Raw genomic sequence first — 15,631 nt, forward strand, 5'->3', positions numbered from 1 at the left:
GCCCAGAGAGGTGGTGGAGTCACCATCCCTGGAGGCGTTTAAAAAACGGGTAGATGTGGCACTTCGGGATATGGTTTAGTCTGGTCTACCCTTGATTAGTCTAGAGTGGGCTTGGTAGTGTAGGTTAATGGTTGGACTGGATGATCTTAAAGGTCTTTTCCAACCTAGATGATTCTATGATTCTATGATTCTATAATTTATTGTCAATCAAAACTGAGTAGGGTAATGAGAAATAAAACCCAAATCTTAAAACACCTTCCCCCCACCCCTCCCTTCTTCCCAGGCTCAACTTCAATCCCTGTTTTTCTCCACCTCCTCCCCACAAGCAGCGCAGGGGGACGGGGAATGGGTGTTGTGGTCAGTTCATCACACGTTGTCTCTGCTGCTCCTTCCTCCTCAGGGGAGGACTCCTCACACTCTTCCCTTGCTCCAGCATGGGGTCCCTCCACAGGAGACAGTCTTCCACAAACTTCTCCAACATGGGTCCTTCCCACAGGCTGCAGTTCTTCACGAACTGCTCCAGCGTGGGTCCCTTCCACGGGGCGCAGTCCTTCAGGAGCAGACTGCTCCAGCGTGAGTCCCCCACAGGGTCACAAGCCCTGCCAGCAAACCTGCTCCAGCGTGGGCTCCTCTCTCTCCGTGGGTCCACAGGTGCTGCCAGGAGCCTGCTCCAGCATGGGCTTCCCACGGGGTCACAGACTCCTTTGGGCACATCCACCTGCTCCAGCGTGGGGTCCTCCACAGTCTGCAGGGGGATATCTGCTCCACTGTGGACACCGTCCTCCACCATGGGCTGCAGGGGCACAGCCTGCCTCACCATGGTCTTCACCATGGGCTGCAGGGGAATCCCTGCTCTGGCACCTGGAGCACCTCCTCCCCCTCCTTCTGCACTGACCTTGGTGTCTGCAGAGTCGCTCCTCAGATTCTCACGCCTCACTCCAGCTGCAGTTTGTGTCCTGGCAGGCTGGTTGTGGTTCCCCCCCCCCCCCCCCCGCCTTCTTAAATATGTTACCATACAGGTGCTACCACCATCGCTGATGGGCTCAGCCTTGGCCAGCAGTGGGTCCATCTTGGAGCTGGCTGGCATTGGCTCTATCAAACACAGGGGAAGCTTCTGGCAGCTTCTCACAGAAGCCACCCCTGTAGCCCCCCGCTACCAAAACCTTGCTGTGTAAAGCCAATATGCTATGCTAGCATTTACCAGGAGCCTTTCAATACAGCAAGCTGTTGGAGACTGGTAATAAACAGGACTCGCACCATTGATTCAGACAATGTGCTGGTGGGACACTGAGAGAAAGAGCCTGGGCCTGAGAGTGGGGGCTATATGGTGTGGTATTTTAAAACAGATGTACGGTATTGTATTTTAAAACAGATGTACAGCAATTTAAAGCAGGGCAGTCTCTCCAAATTACACTAAGGGGCAGCACTTTGCTAAAACACACCAGCAAGAACAATGTGTGAGTTCAAAATGATGGCCTCAAACACAGCTAGAAAACATCTGTGAGAGTATTCTCACCCCAAGCACAGGCAGAAGATTATTAGGGTGCCAGAAACACCAGACAATCTCTCTGCTATCTAAAATGCAATCCTGTGAATGGAGAATAAGCAGACCATTGGCTACAGTGAGGCTGGACACCTAGTGCACAATTCAGTGCCTATGTATAGATGCCTCACGCCATCTGAGACACCCTGGGTTATCCAAGGCATCTAAAAAGCACCAACACATGGCAATGGTGAAGCCAAGCAGGGTGCATCCGAGTACCTCATACAGCACTAAGTGCTTACATGTGGGCAGCTGAATTGGGCCCTTCATACATATGTGGCACCTACATCTCAGCATCTAAACGTAGGCACTCCTCATCACGCAACCAGTATTATACTCTTAAAAGAATTATTAGAGTTTTCTGAGTTTATCACACCTTCAGCATATTTGTTACAGTACAGAATGTTAAAGTTAGAGTAAGTACCTCAACTATCATGCCATACAAACTTCAGTAAAAGCAGGGAGGACAGCACGCCTGATACTGCTTGTTCCTAAAGGCAAAAAATTATACTTGAGCTAAACACATAGACAAGTTTTCAGAAGTCACTGGCTCAAAGTTAAACACTGTTTTTTTTACCCTAGACTAAGTGCCAAAATCCAACATTTACTTGCCACTTACTCTTATTCTATGGAGAGCTCTGTGAATGATCAGACGAACCAGTGGCCAGACTGTTGACTGTGCATACAACACAAGTCACCTCTTTAGGGGAAGAGAGAGGAAGAGAGATTTGGGAAGACTGTTGAACGACCGAGAGCAGCACAGCATGCAGCATGTGCAATTTTGATTAATTATGGATGATGCTTTCCACAGATATTGAAAGCAGTAACTAAACACTTGAGCCTCTCCATCTATCACACCCCCACTTTCTCATTTGCCTTGGTAAAACGTAAGCATGGAAACACACTGTCCATCATATTGAGCTTCAGACAAATTCTTGTTTTGCAGTCTACCTCCATTTCAATGTGTAGGAGTTCCTGAAAGACAATGAAATTGTTGCCAAGATGATGATAAGTGCCGATGAGAAGATGTTGTTGTAATACTATGCAGACATACTCAACGCAGCAAACACTTGACTCCTTGTCTGCCAAGAGAACACAGCCAAAGTAAAACGTTTCTCGCCATCAGTCTTTGCCACTTATGTGGATCAGTGCTGCATGAGTCACAGGCTGAAGGTGCAGCAGCTGAAGAGATAATTCTCCGCTAAAGATAGTGGTACTGGCTATTATAGGACCTGAAGTCACATGTGTCCACCTTCTCAGCAACACCAAACAAATTAGTCAACACCTCAAAGTTCTTGAGGAAAAAAGGCAACCACATCATGGAATTGGTGGCCTTTTACATTTATACACTTTCTAGTTAAGGATTTTAGTATTTTTACTGCTTTGTAAGTACCTTCTGAAGGTTCCATGTGGGAATCCAATGCTTAAGTTCCACTGACATGGAACATGAAAAAAATCATCAAAAAGCATTTGGGGACCACACAAAAAGATCACAGCACCACGTCCTGCCCTCATTCCTGAATCAAAAATGCCCCATATCCTTCCTTTCTCTCTCTCTAACAATTTTTCTGCAAGCCCATTAGTGCTGTCCCATTCTTGTACCTCACCAGCAAGAAAAATAACATTAATACAGCACATATGCTGTACCAGCAAACACCCACGTCACTCTACCCTCTGTTAACATCAGCCTTCTTTATATACTGCCACTTGTCGAGTATACTTCCACTATATGTCTTACTTTGAATGCAAGTGCTTTTGGCACCAACCTGTCATATCTTATTTGTCAGGAAAGCAACATGCATACCTGTAGTGTTCTAGAAATAGCAACTTTGTGTTGTTTTGAACACCACATTTATTTTCTTGCCCAAGGGTGAGCTGTAACCTGCACTGTTTCAAACAAGACCCTGACTGAAAACCAACTGGTTTGCATTAGCTTGGGGAAAAGACTGAAGGAATAGAAGAGCCAGATGCAGCTGGAGGAAGAAAATTGTGATCATAATAAAGAATGAAAGGAAGGTAACAGCAATGATGGAGGGAAACTTAAGTCTTGAGTAAACACCAAGAGACAAATCTTCCAGAGACTCTGGAACGCATCTCGAATGCAGTGCAAAACGCAGCAATGGCTCAGGATAGTTTGGGAGTGATGTTATCTCCCACTACTTTAATAGTCTGCCCTACCAGACTTGGAACAGGAGCAGAGTGTTGACTCTGCATTCATTGCAGATTCACAGCGTAGCTGTGTTAACAGCAAAGTCAGGAATAAGAAAAGGAATGAAAATCTGAAAACCCTATTTTGTATTTTACTGTATCCATGATGGACATGCACAGGCCAAGCTTAAAAGCCTGATCAGTTCTTCTCACCAACTATTAGTCTGCTAAAAGATGCTCCTCTTTCCTTTTTCTTCTTTCTTCACTTGTGGTCACACCTGAAGCACTTTAAAACCAACTAAAGCAACAACCTTCATGACCAGGCCACAGATTACATTTTGTAGCAAATTACTTAACAATAACATAGCTCAATCATTTGCACAGGCTTAAATTGCTTAATACAATTCATGGAGTGATCTAGCTGTCATGCACTAAACACACTTCACTCCGTTGACACAACTTGATCTTTAAAATGGCACTGGCACTTTGCACAGAGACCACTTCTCAGAAAAGCATACAACCCACCTCCATTAATCCTATTTGGTTGCTGCTCTGGAGTTTGGGCTTGAGGAGAGTAGTAGGGCTGCTGATAAGTATTTGAAGGGAAGTGCGGGGAGGTAGGGCTCCTCCTGCAGTCCCGGATACTGGAGAAAGTCTGTGAGTGAGGAATCCCCCTCTGGAATGGGGAGCAGCGAGTCAGCCGCGGCTGCGGAGGTGGGAGGTTGTCAAACTCTTCCTCGTCCTCAAGACTACAGCGATCATATTCCTGGTCACCACACGTCCCTTTCTTTCCCGCATGCAGAGAGACGCTCGAACTGTGCCTTGACACAGATGCTGAAGTCGAAGCATAATCTTGCCTAAGGCCTGTAAATTCCAAGAAGAGGATGATTCAGCTTCTGCTAAGTGATTAACTCTTAACATGCACTTCAAACTTGAAAACTAAGCAGGTACGTAGACATAATTTTACAGCAATAATTGGATTTAAAATGTTACCAGGCTGAAGATCTGAGGTAGGATTCATCCAATCTAACTTTCAGTGTCTACCTTTCAGGCATCTAAGCCTGAGTTACTTCCCTCAAGATCCCTTTTTAATAAAAAAATAATACAGGCATCTCCAAAATGCAGTACCTGTGAGATGTCTTAGATGCCTGTCTTAATGTAAGATGAATTACCTTCAGGAGGCACCTATTTCTCTGCCAATAGAAAGACTACATGAGTATTAAGTATTTAACTTTTAAACACTCTTAATTAGAGGAATTAACACTCACTCCATTAGTTTTCCAAGTTATTGCTATTAAACTTCTATATTCATGCAATCAAAATGCTGACAATGACATTTCCCAAACTTAAAACCCATGTAAATACTCTGCCTGTCCAACCTCCCTGAACCAGAATGAGTTCCTGCTAGCAGCCAGTCTTACGGGCAATGCTTAGCGGTAACACAGCTGTATTTTAGACAGGTATGCATCCTACCACCCCCTTCTCAGAACACCAGCGTTTTGAAAGACATCCCACTATTAGCACTGCCCCAGACGAGGATGTTTGCTCCAGGTCAAGTGAGAGGAAAACATCCCCAGCCTTTGTACATCCCCCTTTTCCCAACTGCACAGCAGCCAGGGAAAAGGGGGACGTACATCGTATTTCCAGGAGCCGAGTAATTCCACCACTAGCTGCGGACAACAACTTTCCTAGATTTACAAAAAGCCCTCAGCTTTGACAGGTGTCTTTGCTTCATAATGGAAGCTTCTTAATGTGCTCCCCCCCTCACCCCTTGAGCGGGAGCTTCTATTCGTGGCCGTGAAAAGAGCGTGCCTGCGTGCACATATACTACTACCACTGCCCACTGGATTAAGTGGACAACAACCGTCACTTGCTCAAACGTTCTGGACCAGCTGCTACTACGAGGATGAGATACAACCGTCACACCTGAACATAGATGAGAAGAAACACAGTGGTTTTCCTTCCAGTTTACCAATGACCTGATTTCTTAAAGATCTAAGTACCTGAAGTCTTTTTTAAATCTGAGGAAGATGACAACAGCTGTCATTTAAGTAACACAATCCTTTGTATCCTTATTAGTCATATTTTTTTCAAAAGTTATTGCAACTTTCACATAATATCAGAAATTTTCCGAGCTCTCACCACACACATTTGCCAGCCGAGCATTCAGCTATCTTCGAAAGTCCCACACTTGCTAATTTCTCTGCTGAACAAAACAAGCGCTACCAAATGCTCAGCAAGTTCAACTGCTGACAAGTGATGGCGCCAACCTGCTCAGTCTGGTTGCTGCAGTCAGATCGCAGCATTAATTTCTTCTTCACATTTTATTTTTATTTAATCACTTATTACTTGGCATTTTCCTTCAGTCACCATCTCTGAATTTCTCTTGGTTTTCATCTCATCATTTCTCCTTGACATCTCACTTGGCACTAATAGGAAGTGAGAAAGATACTGCACTTATTGTCTGAGTGACTTCTAAGTCAAATGCCCTTTATTTATGAATAAAGACATTTTCCAAAAATTACTGTCAAGCCAAACTATAGTCTATGTCAAATAAGCTTTTGGGCTCAGATTTGTGCATAATCACTAGTGTCAAAACAAAATGTTACATTTAAATGCCCCAATTCAGGAGTTAAAGGGGAGTTAATTTCAAAATTCATCTGACAATTAAGAAAATCAAAGTAGATGCAAAGAAATGCATGCGAGCTGCTTATTTTTAGCTTTTTCATGAGACATATGCATCAGAAAAATGATTTAGCACCTTCCCTCCCCAGAAATAAAATTATTTTAATGTTGTAAGACATTCTAAGTCTTCTAAACCTAAATGTAGTCAACGGGTATGGAGCTACCAGTTGGGATTCAGAAATATATAAGCACTGACTTTTGAAAGATCCAGTACCATTAACCTGGACCCAACAACGTGCACACCTTTTCCATGCAGGTGAAGAGTTTTTCCACCTGCCACTCAAGAGGTGACACTGTTTAAGAAAGATCCACTTGACTGAGACCAGACTGGAGCAGTTTTGACTGTTACAGGAAATCTTCCTCAGACTATTTTGAAAAATGAAAAAAAGCCACCTACTCTCCTCCTGTAGACGAGCCATGATCTGAACATCGGTGAGGTCCTGCAGCTTGTATCCCATGGAAATGGAATCATCCTCCAGCTCCGAGGTGCTCAGTTCACTGTCTATTGATGACTGTGGGCTCAAAGGGGAACTCCTAGAAATGTAACCTATGTAAGAAAACATAACCTTTAGTCTGTGAATACGTCTGGCCATCTTTCATTCACGACTATCTACCCTTTATGTTATAGTAGCTTAAAATATTTTCTGTGTAACAGAAAAACTTTCAGAGGTGTAGTGCAACCCACTAACAATTAGCAAAGGGCTTTGATACTCATGAGAAGCAGTACGTGTAGTAACAGATCATGAATTCCTCAGCTTGTTCCCAAAATAGCCCAGACAATGAATAATTTATCCAATACAGTTCTGATACAGCTCATATTAGCTAGCGTAGTCTAAACACATCTGCATTTGAATCCTTCTTATGGGGCTGTGGTTCTCCCTACTCTTTTCTGAAAATTAAGTATGTGTCACCAACTTCCACTCAGTACTCAAGATTCTATATCAGAGCCATTTATCTAACTTTTACTGTTTTTTTAATTGTTTATAATCATCAGATAAATCAATGACAATAACAATTAGGACTAAACATTATGCAACAACAGAGAAAGCATTGTCTCCTTCACAGAGCTACCTTTTGGAGAGGGCTCTGGATTCTACTTTTTCCCTGCATGATAGTAAAATATAAACTAAACTGTAATTAGTTGCATGAGCTTGTTGTTGCCCAACTTTAAAGAAAAATTCTTCAAATAAAACAGTAAATCACTTTCTAATATCCTCTGGGCCACCAGAGGCCCACAGCCTGCAGGGCAAGAACCATTGTGACGATGGCTCATCAGCTGTGCCTGTATCACAGATGTGTTTGCATCCTCTAGCATGGCTCAAAACAGTCACCTAAAATTCATCCTAAATTCAGCTGTTGTCTAATAATACCTCCGACAGAAAACGACACACAGGGGACTACTTTGCTTTGGAAGGATTTTAAGGGGTAAATGTGTTTGCTTTTTCTACATTTGCAAGTTACAATGGTCCTCGAGGTTTTGCAGAGGTAGTAACAGCTGAGCCCTTTTGGAGCAGCGGTGGGAAGCTAGACAAGATACCTGAGGGTATCTCAAATAGCATGAGAGGCCTTCATTTAGGAACTAAACTACATCCCATTGAATAGGGGAGCTTAGGCATCTTGCTCACACAGGCACCTACACCAGGTGTTCAGTTTGGAGCTGTATCTCACCCACAGTGCTCATATCCCTAACAGGGCTTTCTGCACTGATTTCACGCATTGTAAAGAAAATTGCACAGAGATCAAGTGTGACACTGATGCTAATTTCCTTAGACCACATGTGCTCCCATCAGCAATAAAATGTTAATGCCTCGTCCCCAGAAGATTTTCTCCACTGCACCTTAAAAGAAGTCACAGATATAAATTGACTCCCAATACCTGTAGTGAAGAAGGAAAAATGCAACTCTTTGCAATTTACAGCCCACAGAAAGTTTGTATTTTTCCTAAAACTCCTGTGTCACCTGAAAATCAGTGACAAACAAAATAAATCTTGGATAGTAGCAACAATGCCAGCTTGAAAACAGCCATGATTCTGCCAGCTATTTTTATGACACGTAAGTTCTCCTTGCAACTTCATTACACAGCTGCACAAATGTTTCTGTAGGCATAAGGAAGGGGCACAGTGGGGCAGAAATAAGCAATGAAGGGCAAAGCTGGGGACTGTTTAAGCTGACAGAGCCACAACTATACTCTCAGGTAAACCAGTATTGAGAAATAAGCTCTGTTTACTAGCATCGCTTCCCTTTAACGTGCTGTGCAACACAGAAGACAACCTACACTACTAGTTAACTGCCAAATTTCAGGTCATTTAAAAAAATCTCCCTCTGAGATGAAAGTCTATATACAATCATCTGAACAGTGTATCGCTGTTAAATGCTAGCAAGATTAGATTAAATTAAGCAACTTTGTAAGCACCATAAATCAATAGAAAGATAAGCATTACCTGTCCGTTCAGGTGTTAGTATTGCTTTACTGGAGGTTTTAGAGAAGCTGGGACTATTAAAGCCATTGGTATATGGGGTGAGTCTTGCAACAGGACTATAGGGAAAAGCCAAGGAGACAGGTGTAGAGAAGAGGTTCCGCCATCGGCTAGCTGTTACAGATGCAAGGGAGGAGGGGGAAAAAAAAAAGATTCAGTTATAAATAGAATAGTGCTGTTAGAGAGAAAAATAATCTCATCTTAATCTGTTCATTATATGTTTTTACTTATAGCAAAAGGAAAATAATGGTCAAAGTTCAGCAGCAAGACACAGGATCAGCACAGCCTTCTACATCTAAAAGTGCTCCAAAAAGTTTTCTAGCAAATATGTCTTGTTTACCATTTTCTATGTATACACCATTTTTGGTATATATTTATTACACACATCACTTGTGTGCCAACACACAAAGTAACAAAGGAAGTAAAAACCACTAGAGTTAATAGAAAAACACAGATGAAATTTGTAGTCCTCTTCAAGGAATTGTTCATGGCAATCAATCACCACACAAATGAATTAGCAGTTAGATCAGTTATGATTGTTCAGAGACACAGCAGTAAGATGCTTAACCACCAAGTGCTAAAAACAACTGTAATCCCATAGCAAGCTTTTAGGCTACCATATTTTTCCTTCCCTTTTTACAGCATCAAATTCCTGATTACATAAGCATGACATATTTTTTCTTTTTTTTTTTTTTTTTGAGGATCAACCAAATAATAGAACAGGGCACTTTTTCTACATATTGCTTACAACAAGCTTGCAAGGCATCTGGTCTGCTCAGTAACACCAAAGACAGCTCAGAGTAGGCAAAAAAGCTAAAGGCTTACTTAATTTACATTTTCTTAGCTTATCCAGTAAAATATGAATACAACTGTCCTTTGGTTTGCCTATTTTTTAACATGCATTCAGAAGGTAAAATAAACAACATCCACACATTCTTCAAAAAATAAATATATAGTAAAGTTGTTTTAGGTAGAACGAAAAGGCAAAATTTAAAAAAAATGTAAATTTCAGAGAACCCATTCAGATACAAACAAAGTTTGTACAGATGAAAAACAAATGATACTATTGCATGTTTATTTGTGACAGGATCTATTTTGTCCTGACAGATGTTATGTACAGTGATACACAGGAGCGAGCTAGGAACATATCTATACCCAGCTTAGAAATCAATAGCATGATCTTGATGCTTAGCAGGTGTACTTTGCTGTGTCAGATGCCGTAAACCGGACTTCAAAACTAGAAGGGACCAAAAGCTCTGAAAAGCTGTTCTCCATCACACAGCTGCTTATATACCACAAATCTGCAGTGTTATTTGGAACTGTCGATCCAGTCATTTTAAACACAGATATTCAAATAATATTGAAGCCCTCTCTATTTTAAAACCTCACCGTCGACAAAATGATTTAGCAGGGCATAAGAACTTTATTCTTCCTTCTTGTTAACATCAACACCGAGCGGCCGTGGGAACAGCAGGGAGGTGTATCTCGTTGGCGGGCCGTCAATCTCATCCTTGCAACCTTTTGGAGCAATCAGTTTGTCATCAGTCCAAAAGATGCTATTTCCCCCCTATTCCTTTTGCGCTGTCCCACTCAAAGGTACTCCTGGGTTTGTAAGAAATAACCAGCCTTTACTACTCTTCCCACTTGCGCCACTAAGGTTGGAGCGAAGGCAACCGCCTGGTTCCAGCACAGAGACAAAGCAGGCTGCTGCAGAAGGGGAGCACCTGCAAAGCTCAGTTGCTGTGGGAGGGAGCTAAACTACAGAGCAGTAAGACATAAAAATGCAAATTGTGATCTTTGCTGTCCCCTCATCAGAGAATCAGTTTTCATGATTCTAGTTCCTTCAAGCTTCAAGCAATCTAAAGATCTGAGACTAACTAGGAGCAGCATCAGCACCACTTCTAGGAAATCGCTCAATGCCAAGCAACACAACACAGACTTCCAGGCAAGGATATTTGTCCTTAACATTCAGTCATGTGATCCATTCGAAAGTCAAGTATGCAAGCATTCCAGGACAAAGAGGAGAGCAAACGCAGATGGACACAACTCTACAAAGTAGTAATTAACACAGATCGCTGGGGATGAGGCTAACTTAGAAGGAGTTTATAACTGCAAATTGGTTTGAGGCATTCATTGAAAGAAATGCACACGATAGTAGATCTCAGTATCATATCCACAGCTAATGTTTGTCACCTCCACTAGAAAACATCAGTAAGAAGCAAGGGATGACAGTTCCTTGCAATTTTATTTTTCTGCCTAACACAAGATCCTGTTTTGTAGCAGCCTGATCATTTGCCAGGCCAATTAGCTGCCAGTGTGTTCTCACCCCCAGATGTGGTCAACTGTACAGCACAAATAAACATCATTCATTATTCTCTACAATAACTGCTGTGAGCTGGCCCACTAAGCACAAAGCAACAGTTATCGTGACTATGAAAGCAAGAACCCACATGAAGAATATAATTAGTATTTATGGCAAACCAGATTCCAAACTCCTCTTTCACAAATAGTATGTGTTCTCAAGGAAAGATGGACGAAGAAGCCAAGAAACTCTATCTACACTAATCTCTCTGTACACTAAATCTCTAGATATACCAATCTAAAATATCCCCATTTCTATAACTTTTGCCACCATGCCTAAAATAAAACTTCACAGTGTTTAAGCATCAGCAAAGGACTGACACTTTTTTGGCATACAATTAACTCCACTGTTTAGGAACAAATACAGAAAAATGTTTTCATTAGGTTTTAAATGGAAATATCAAAGTACATATTGAGTACTTCTGCAGTATTAACAAAGACAGCAAAATTAGACTTACTGAAGTCTTATGCCAAAAATATAAAACAGTATGTAGGAAGCATGTGTTACAGACATCTAGGCGTAAATTAATGTAAAATTTGTAAAATCCTCAAATTGTGCAACGGATAGTCATTTTAGGATAGCTATTTTGCTCCAAACTGGTTGTGCAACTGCCCTGGTTAGCATGGTAGAACACCACTATGGTATGCGTGGACTTGCTCTTAGTTACCGGTTCCCAGTAGGCTGTTTCCAGAGGATGAAACAATGTTGTTAAGACCTTTATTTTATGTATAAGAGCCCAGCTGTCCAGCTCTGAATTTTAGAATATTTGTAGTTCTTTCTTCAAGCTCCAACTCTGGTTGCCCACAAATGAAAAAAGAAACTTGGGTACCTTTAAAAAACAAAGGAAGTTTCTAACCCTTGCAGTTGAATAGAAACATGAATAATCCTACTCTGAGTACCTTATACTGAAGATGCACTGAAGGAAGAAAAAGTACTAGCCATGGAAAGGAAAGCAGGGGTATCTAAAGAGCCATCAAGAGAAAAAAAAGCCAAAAAATCCATTTGATTTGCCGATGGCAAAGAGTTAAATGCTTTAACAATTTGACTTCTTGAAGCATGAAACCTTTGGCCTTTCACACCAACAAAGGAACTAATGTTCTCTAACACAATAAGCACAAATTGTCCCAGTCGAAGTGTATAGCTGGATTGGAAGTGCCCAACTTTTCAGGTATGATTTCCTTGGTTTTGATCAATTCTGCGTAACTAGACTGCTCATAACATACTGCACTGCACAATGTATACTGTCATATTTTAAAAAATGACTTGGCAAAATAACTACATAATCAAACAAAACCGTCTCTTTAAAAACAGAAAATATAATCAGCAACAAGTGAGCCTGTTCATAACTTTAAAATATTTACTAACACAACTTAAGGTTTAAAAACTAATTAAGACCTTGTTTTTATAACTTGCCTGGAGATATCAAAATGCTAAACCAGACAAGAATAGTAACTCACATAGAAAAATATAAGCAACGACATAAACACAAATATTCACCATACTGACTCCTGCAAAGAATCAGCATTTGATAAGAACTGATGGGAAATTCCACATGAAAACCTGAACAAGTAAACAACTACAGAATTGCATGCCTCAAAAGGAACAGAGCACCCTGTAAAACCACAGCATGCTGTACCATATCTAACCCAATTCCTTTACTAAAAGCTATTTTTCACTTAAGCTGCATAAAGTACACAATTTCTAAACATATATAGAAGCATGTTTCTGAAAGTGAAGACAAAATTTGCTATTCAAATCAATGGGAACATTCAGAAGCTGGGACACGAGGTATGAACAGCATAGATTCTCATTATGTTGTTTTCATTTTGTGCGGTTACACTGATGTAAACAGACAGTTCAAGTACAGGTCCTGTACTTGATAAATCAGATATACCTAGGACATTATATATATACACACCTAGGACATCAACTAAGGCTATCAGGGTTTCCAAGAAACCAAAAGAAGTACATGCACATTTTAGACACCTTCAATTTTCATAACTCCATTATGAAACTCAGTGAACTCAGTTTGACAGAACGGTAACTTACTTTCACCCTAAGCGACAAAAATTAAAATATTTCTTTGCTATAAAGACAGAAAACAATAAAGTCATAAGTAACTGTGTTGTACTACTGACTAACCATACTAAATTATATCTGAGGTGGTATCTAGCTTGTTTATTCACTCATTTAGCTTAAGTTTTACACAGGCCTTCAGGCCAAAGTCAAAAATACTTTTTAAGCTCAAGCTAAAAATAAATTGAATTGCACATATGCAGATATTTGAATATGGGTACTCATTACACAGCCTGAACAAAAACACTCTTTTGAGCCAGCAACTGGAGGAATGCTTACAGCACTCTCAATCCAGTAACTGCAAGTTTTGAACACACAGCACTTTCCTGCCAACATACTCTCCTCAGAGCACGAAACCCAAACCACTTCCCTGGCGCGTTCTGCATATGCACGGTTGCACAGCAGCCACGCTTAAAAGCAAAATACCTCTCTCAGGAGCAAAGTGCACAGTCCTGCATAGGAAACAGAAGTATTTTGTCACTCACTGTAGAAATTAGAGTGCTGGAAGGGAATTCAAAACCCTCTCCCTACTGTAGACAAAAATATCTAAACCAGCTAAGAGGTATCACCTTAGTGAGGCATATCTAATATCTTCCTCCCAAAGACCTTTGCTTTCGGTCCGTGTAAAAATTTAACCTTTGCTTTCGGTCCCTGGAAAACAGTGATTCAGACTCTGAAAACTCCTCCTGCAGTTAGATGTATGCCTGGGAACAGACAAGTGGCTAATGTGTTTGAAAAGACAGCCAGAGGAAGAGGAGATGAAGGTAGTCCCACTACTTGCTCAACAGTGCCATTGTTGGGACACTTGCTCAAGAAGCCGGAAATGTGGGCGACTGCTACTCACCAGCCTGAAGAGATTTACTCAGGTCCCTGGAAAACCCAGAGCTCCTGTAAGAACTTGAAGCAGCCTGAGGTAGAAGAGAGGTGCTAGATACTCAACTGCAACCAACGCTGTGTTGCCATCGTGTAGGAATAGATCTTCAGGTGGCAAAGTTTTCAAAGCAAAGCCTAAGTAGATACTGTCTTTCAAGTACCTCAGTAGGTCCCAAATACATGGATCTTAGAAGTACATAGAATCCTCAGGTCTACTTCACAAGGTGAGGTGTTCAAGCTTCTGTGCTCAAAAGAGAAGGACTGTAACATCTTCCAGGGTTTATTTGAATCCACCGCTTCAAAGCTTTCCTTTTCAATTAGAAGTCCTGAAAACTTACTTTTTTGAAAAATTTGCTTTTTTATTAGTTACAGGATTACAAGTTCAGGGCCCAAGACAGAAATGTCTTCAGCTCTAGTTACTGTAAGAGTATTAAGTTGTACCTGTAAAACTGGAAGCTAGTCTGGGGCACCTACATATTCCCATCTTGCTGAATGCTATTGTACAGAGAACATCTCAACTTGTCAAGCAGCACGCTCCTCGTTCCAGTCTCCCACAGCCATCAGCCGTGGTCATCTCAACAGCTTGCTCCAGCAGGTACAGTTTCCTAACCACAGCTGTAGCTCCCTCAGCCATCCATCTAGTGGTAGAAAGTTTGCCACATCAGCACAGAGCTACACTTCGTACGTTTAATGCACATTTTCAGTCACATTGAATCTGTTATTGCCTGAAATAATTTCCCTGCACTGCCATATCCAGCTCACAAAATGCTCTTGGGGCTTGTTTACTGTTTCCGTTCCTTGATTTCTTGGTCAAGAGAGGCAAAGCACCCCCTCTTCCCCAGCTGCAACGATAACAGAGAGAAACCCCCTAAGTGTAGACTACACAAGGGGACTCAAGAGTCAGTAAACAGGGGTCTCAAATACAGTTTAGTGTACATCCTTACCCTTGAACCTCCATACTTAGCCTACAACAACCAAACAAACATACGGCAACATTCTTCTCTGGTTTTGGTTTTCTACACTAAATCCTACGGTTTCTCAAGCTTTTAACATAGGTCAGCTAGTGAGAAACTACATAGCACTACCTTGTCTTTTGCAAGGATGTAATTTCTCTATAAAATTGTAAGTTTTCACAGTGGTTGTAATAGTCAAGAAACAGGATTGCCATGTACAGTAAAAAAAGATTAAATACTTGTCTTGTGCTATTTAAAATAATAAAAATAAATCAAGGTCAGCTTCAAATGTCTAATGAAAACAACAGCCATTATAGCTTGGACAGAGTGATAGATTAGGAGGAGCTGAGAAAATCCATAAAGATTGCCCACTTTCCTCTAAGCCTAGGAAAACTGAAAAATAATGTTAAGTTTTAATAGTATGTGAGAACTTCAGTTTTAATAGTATGTGAGAACTGGGAGTAGCTGAAAAAGTTTGTTTCCCAATTCCTTCACATAAAGCAAGTCCTTTTTGA

General features: G+C 41.3%; 1 protein-coding gene across 3 annotated transcripts in view; it reads right to left on the reverse strand.

The window, feature by feature from the left end:
- The window catches only part of SLAIN1 (SLAIN motif family member 1), a 52,864-nt gene that overhangs the window by 14,427 nt on the left and 22,806 nt on the right, over window positions 1–15,631 (reverse strand). Inside the window, exons 3-5 of one of the 3 annotated variants that reach the window (XM_075724117.1) lie at window positions 8,817–8,966; window positions 6,774–6,923; window positions 4,217–4,555 (exon numbers count right to left, since the gene is read on the reverse strand). In XM_075724117.1, coding sequence (XP_075580232.1) covers window positions 4,217–4,555; window positions 6,774–6,923; window positions 8,817–8,966 — 639 coding nt within the window. Of the gene's footprint in view, window positions 1–4,216; window positions 4,556–6,773; window positions 6,924–8,816; window positions 8,967–15,631 lie in introns of those variants that run through there. The other 2 variants (XM_075724124.1, XM_075724131.1) reach the window with 2 other exon arrangements.

This window comes from Pelecanus crispus, chromosome 1 (assembly GCF_030463565.1).
Source record: "Pelecanus crispus isolate bPelCri1 chromosome 1, bPelCri1.pri, whole genome shotgun sequence".
Classification (NCBI taxonomy): Eukaryota; Metazoa; Chordata; class Aves; order Pelecaniformes; family Pelecanidae; genus Pelecanus; species Pelecanus crispus.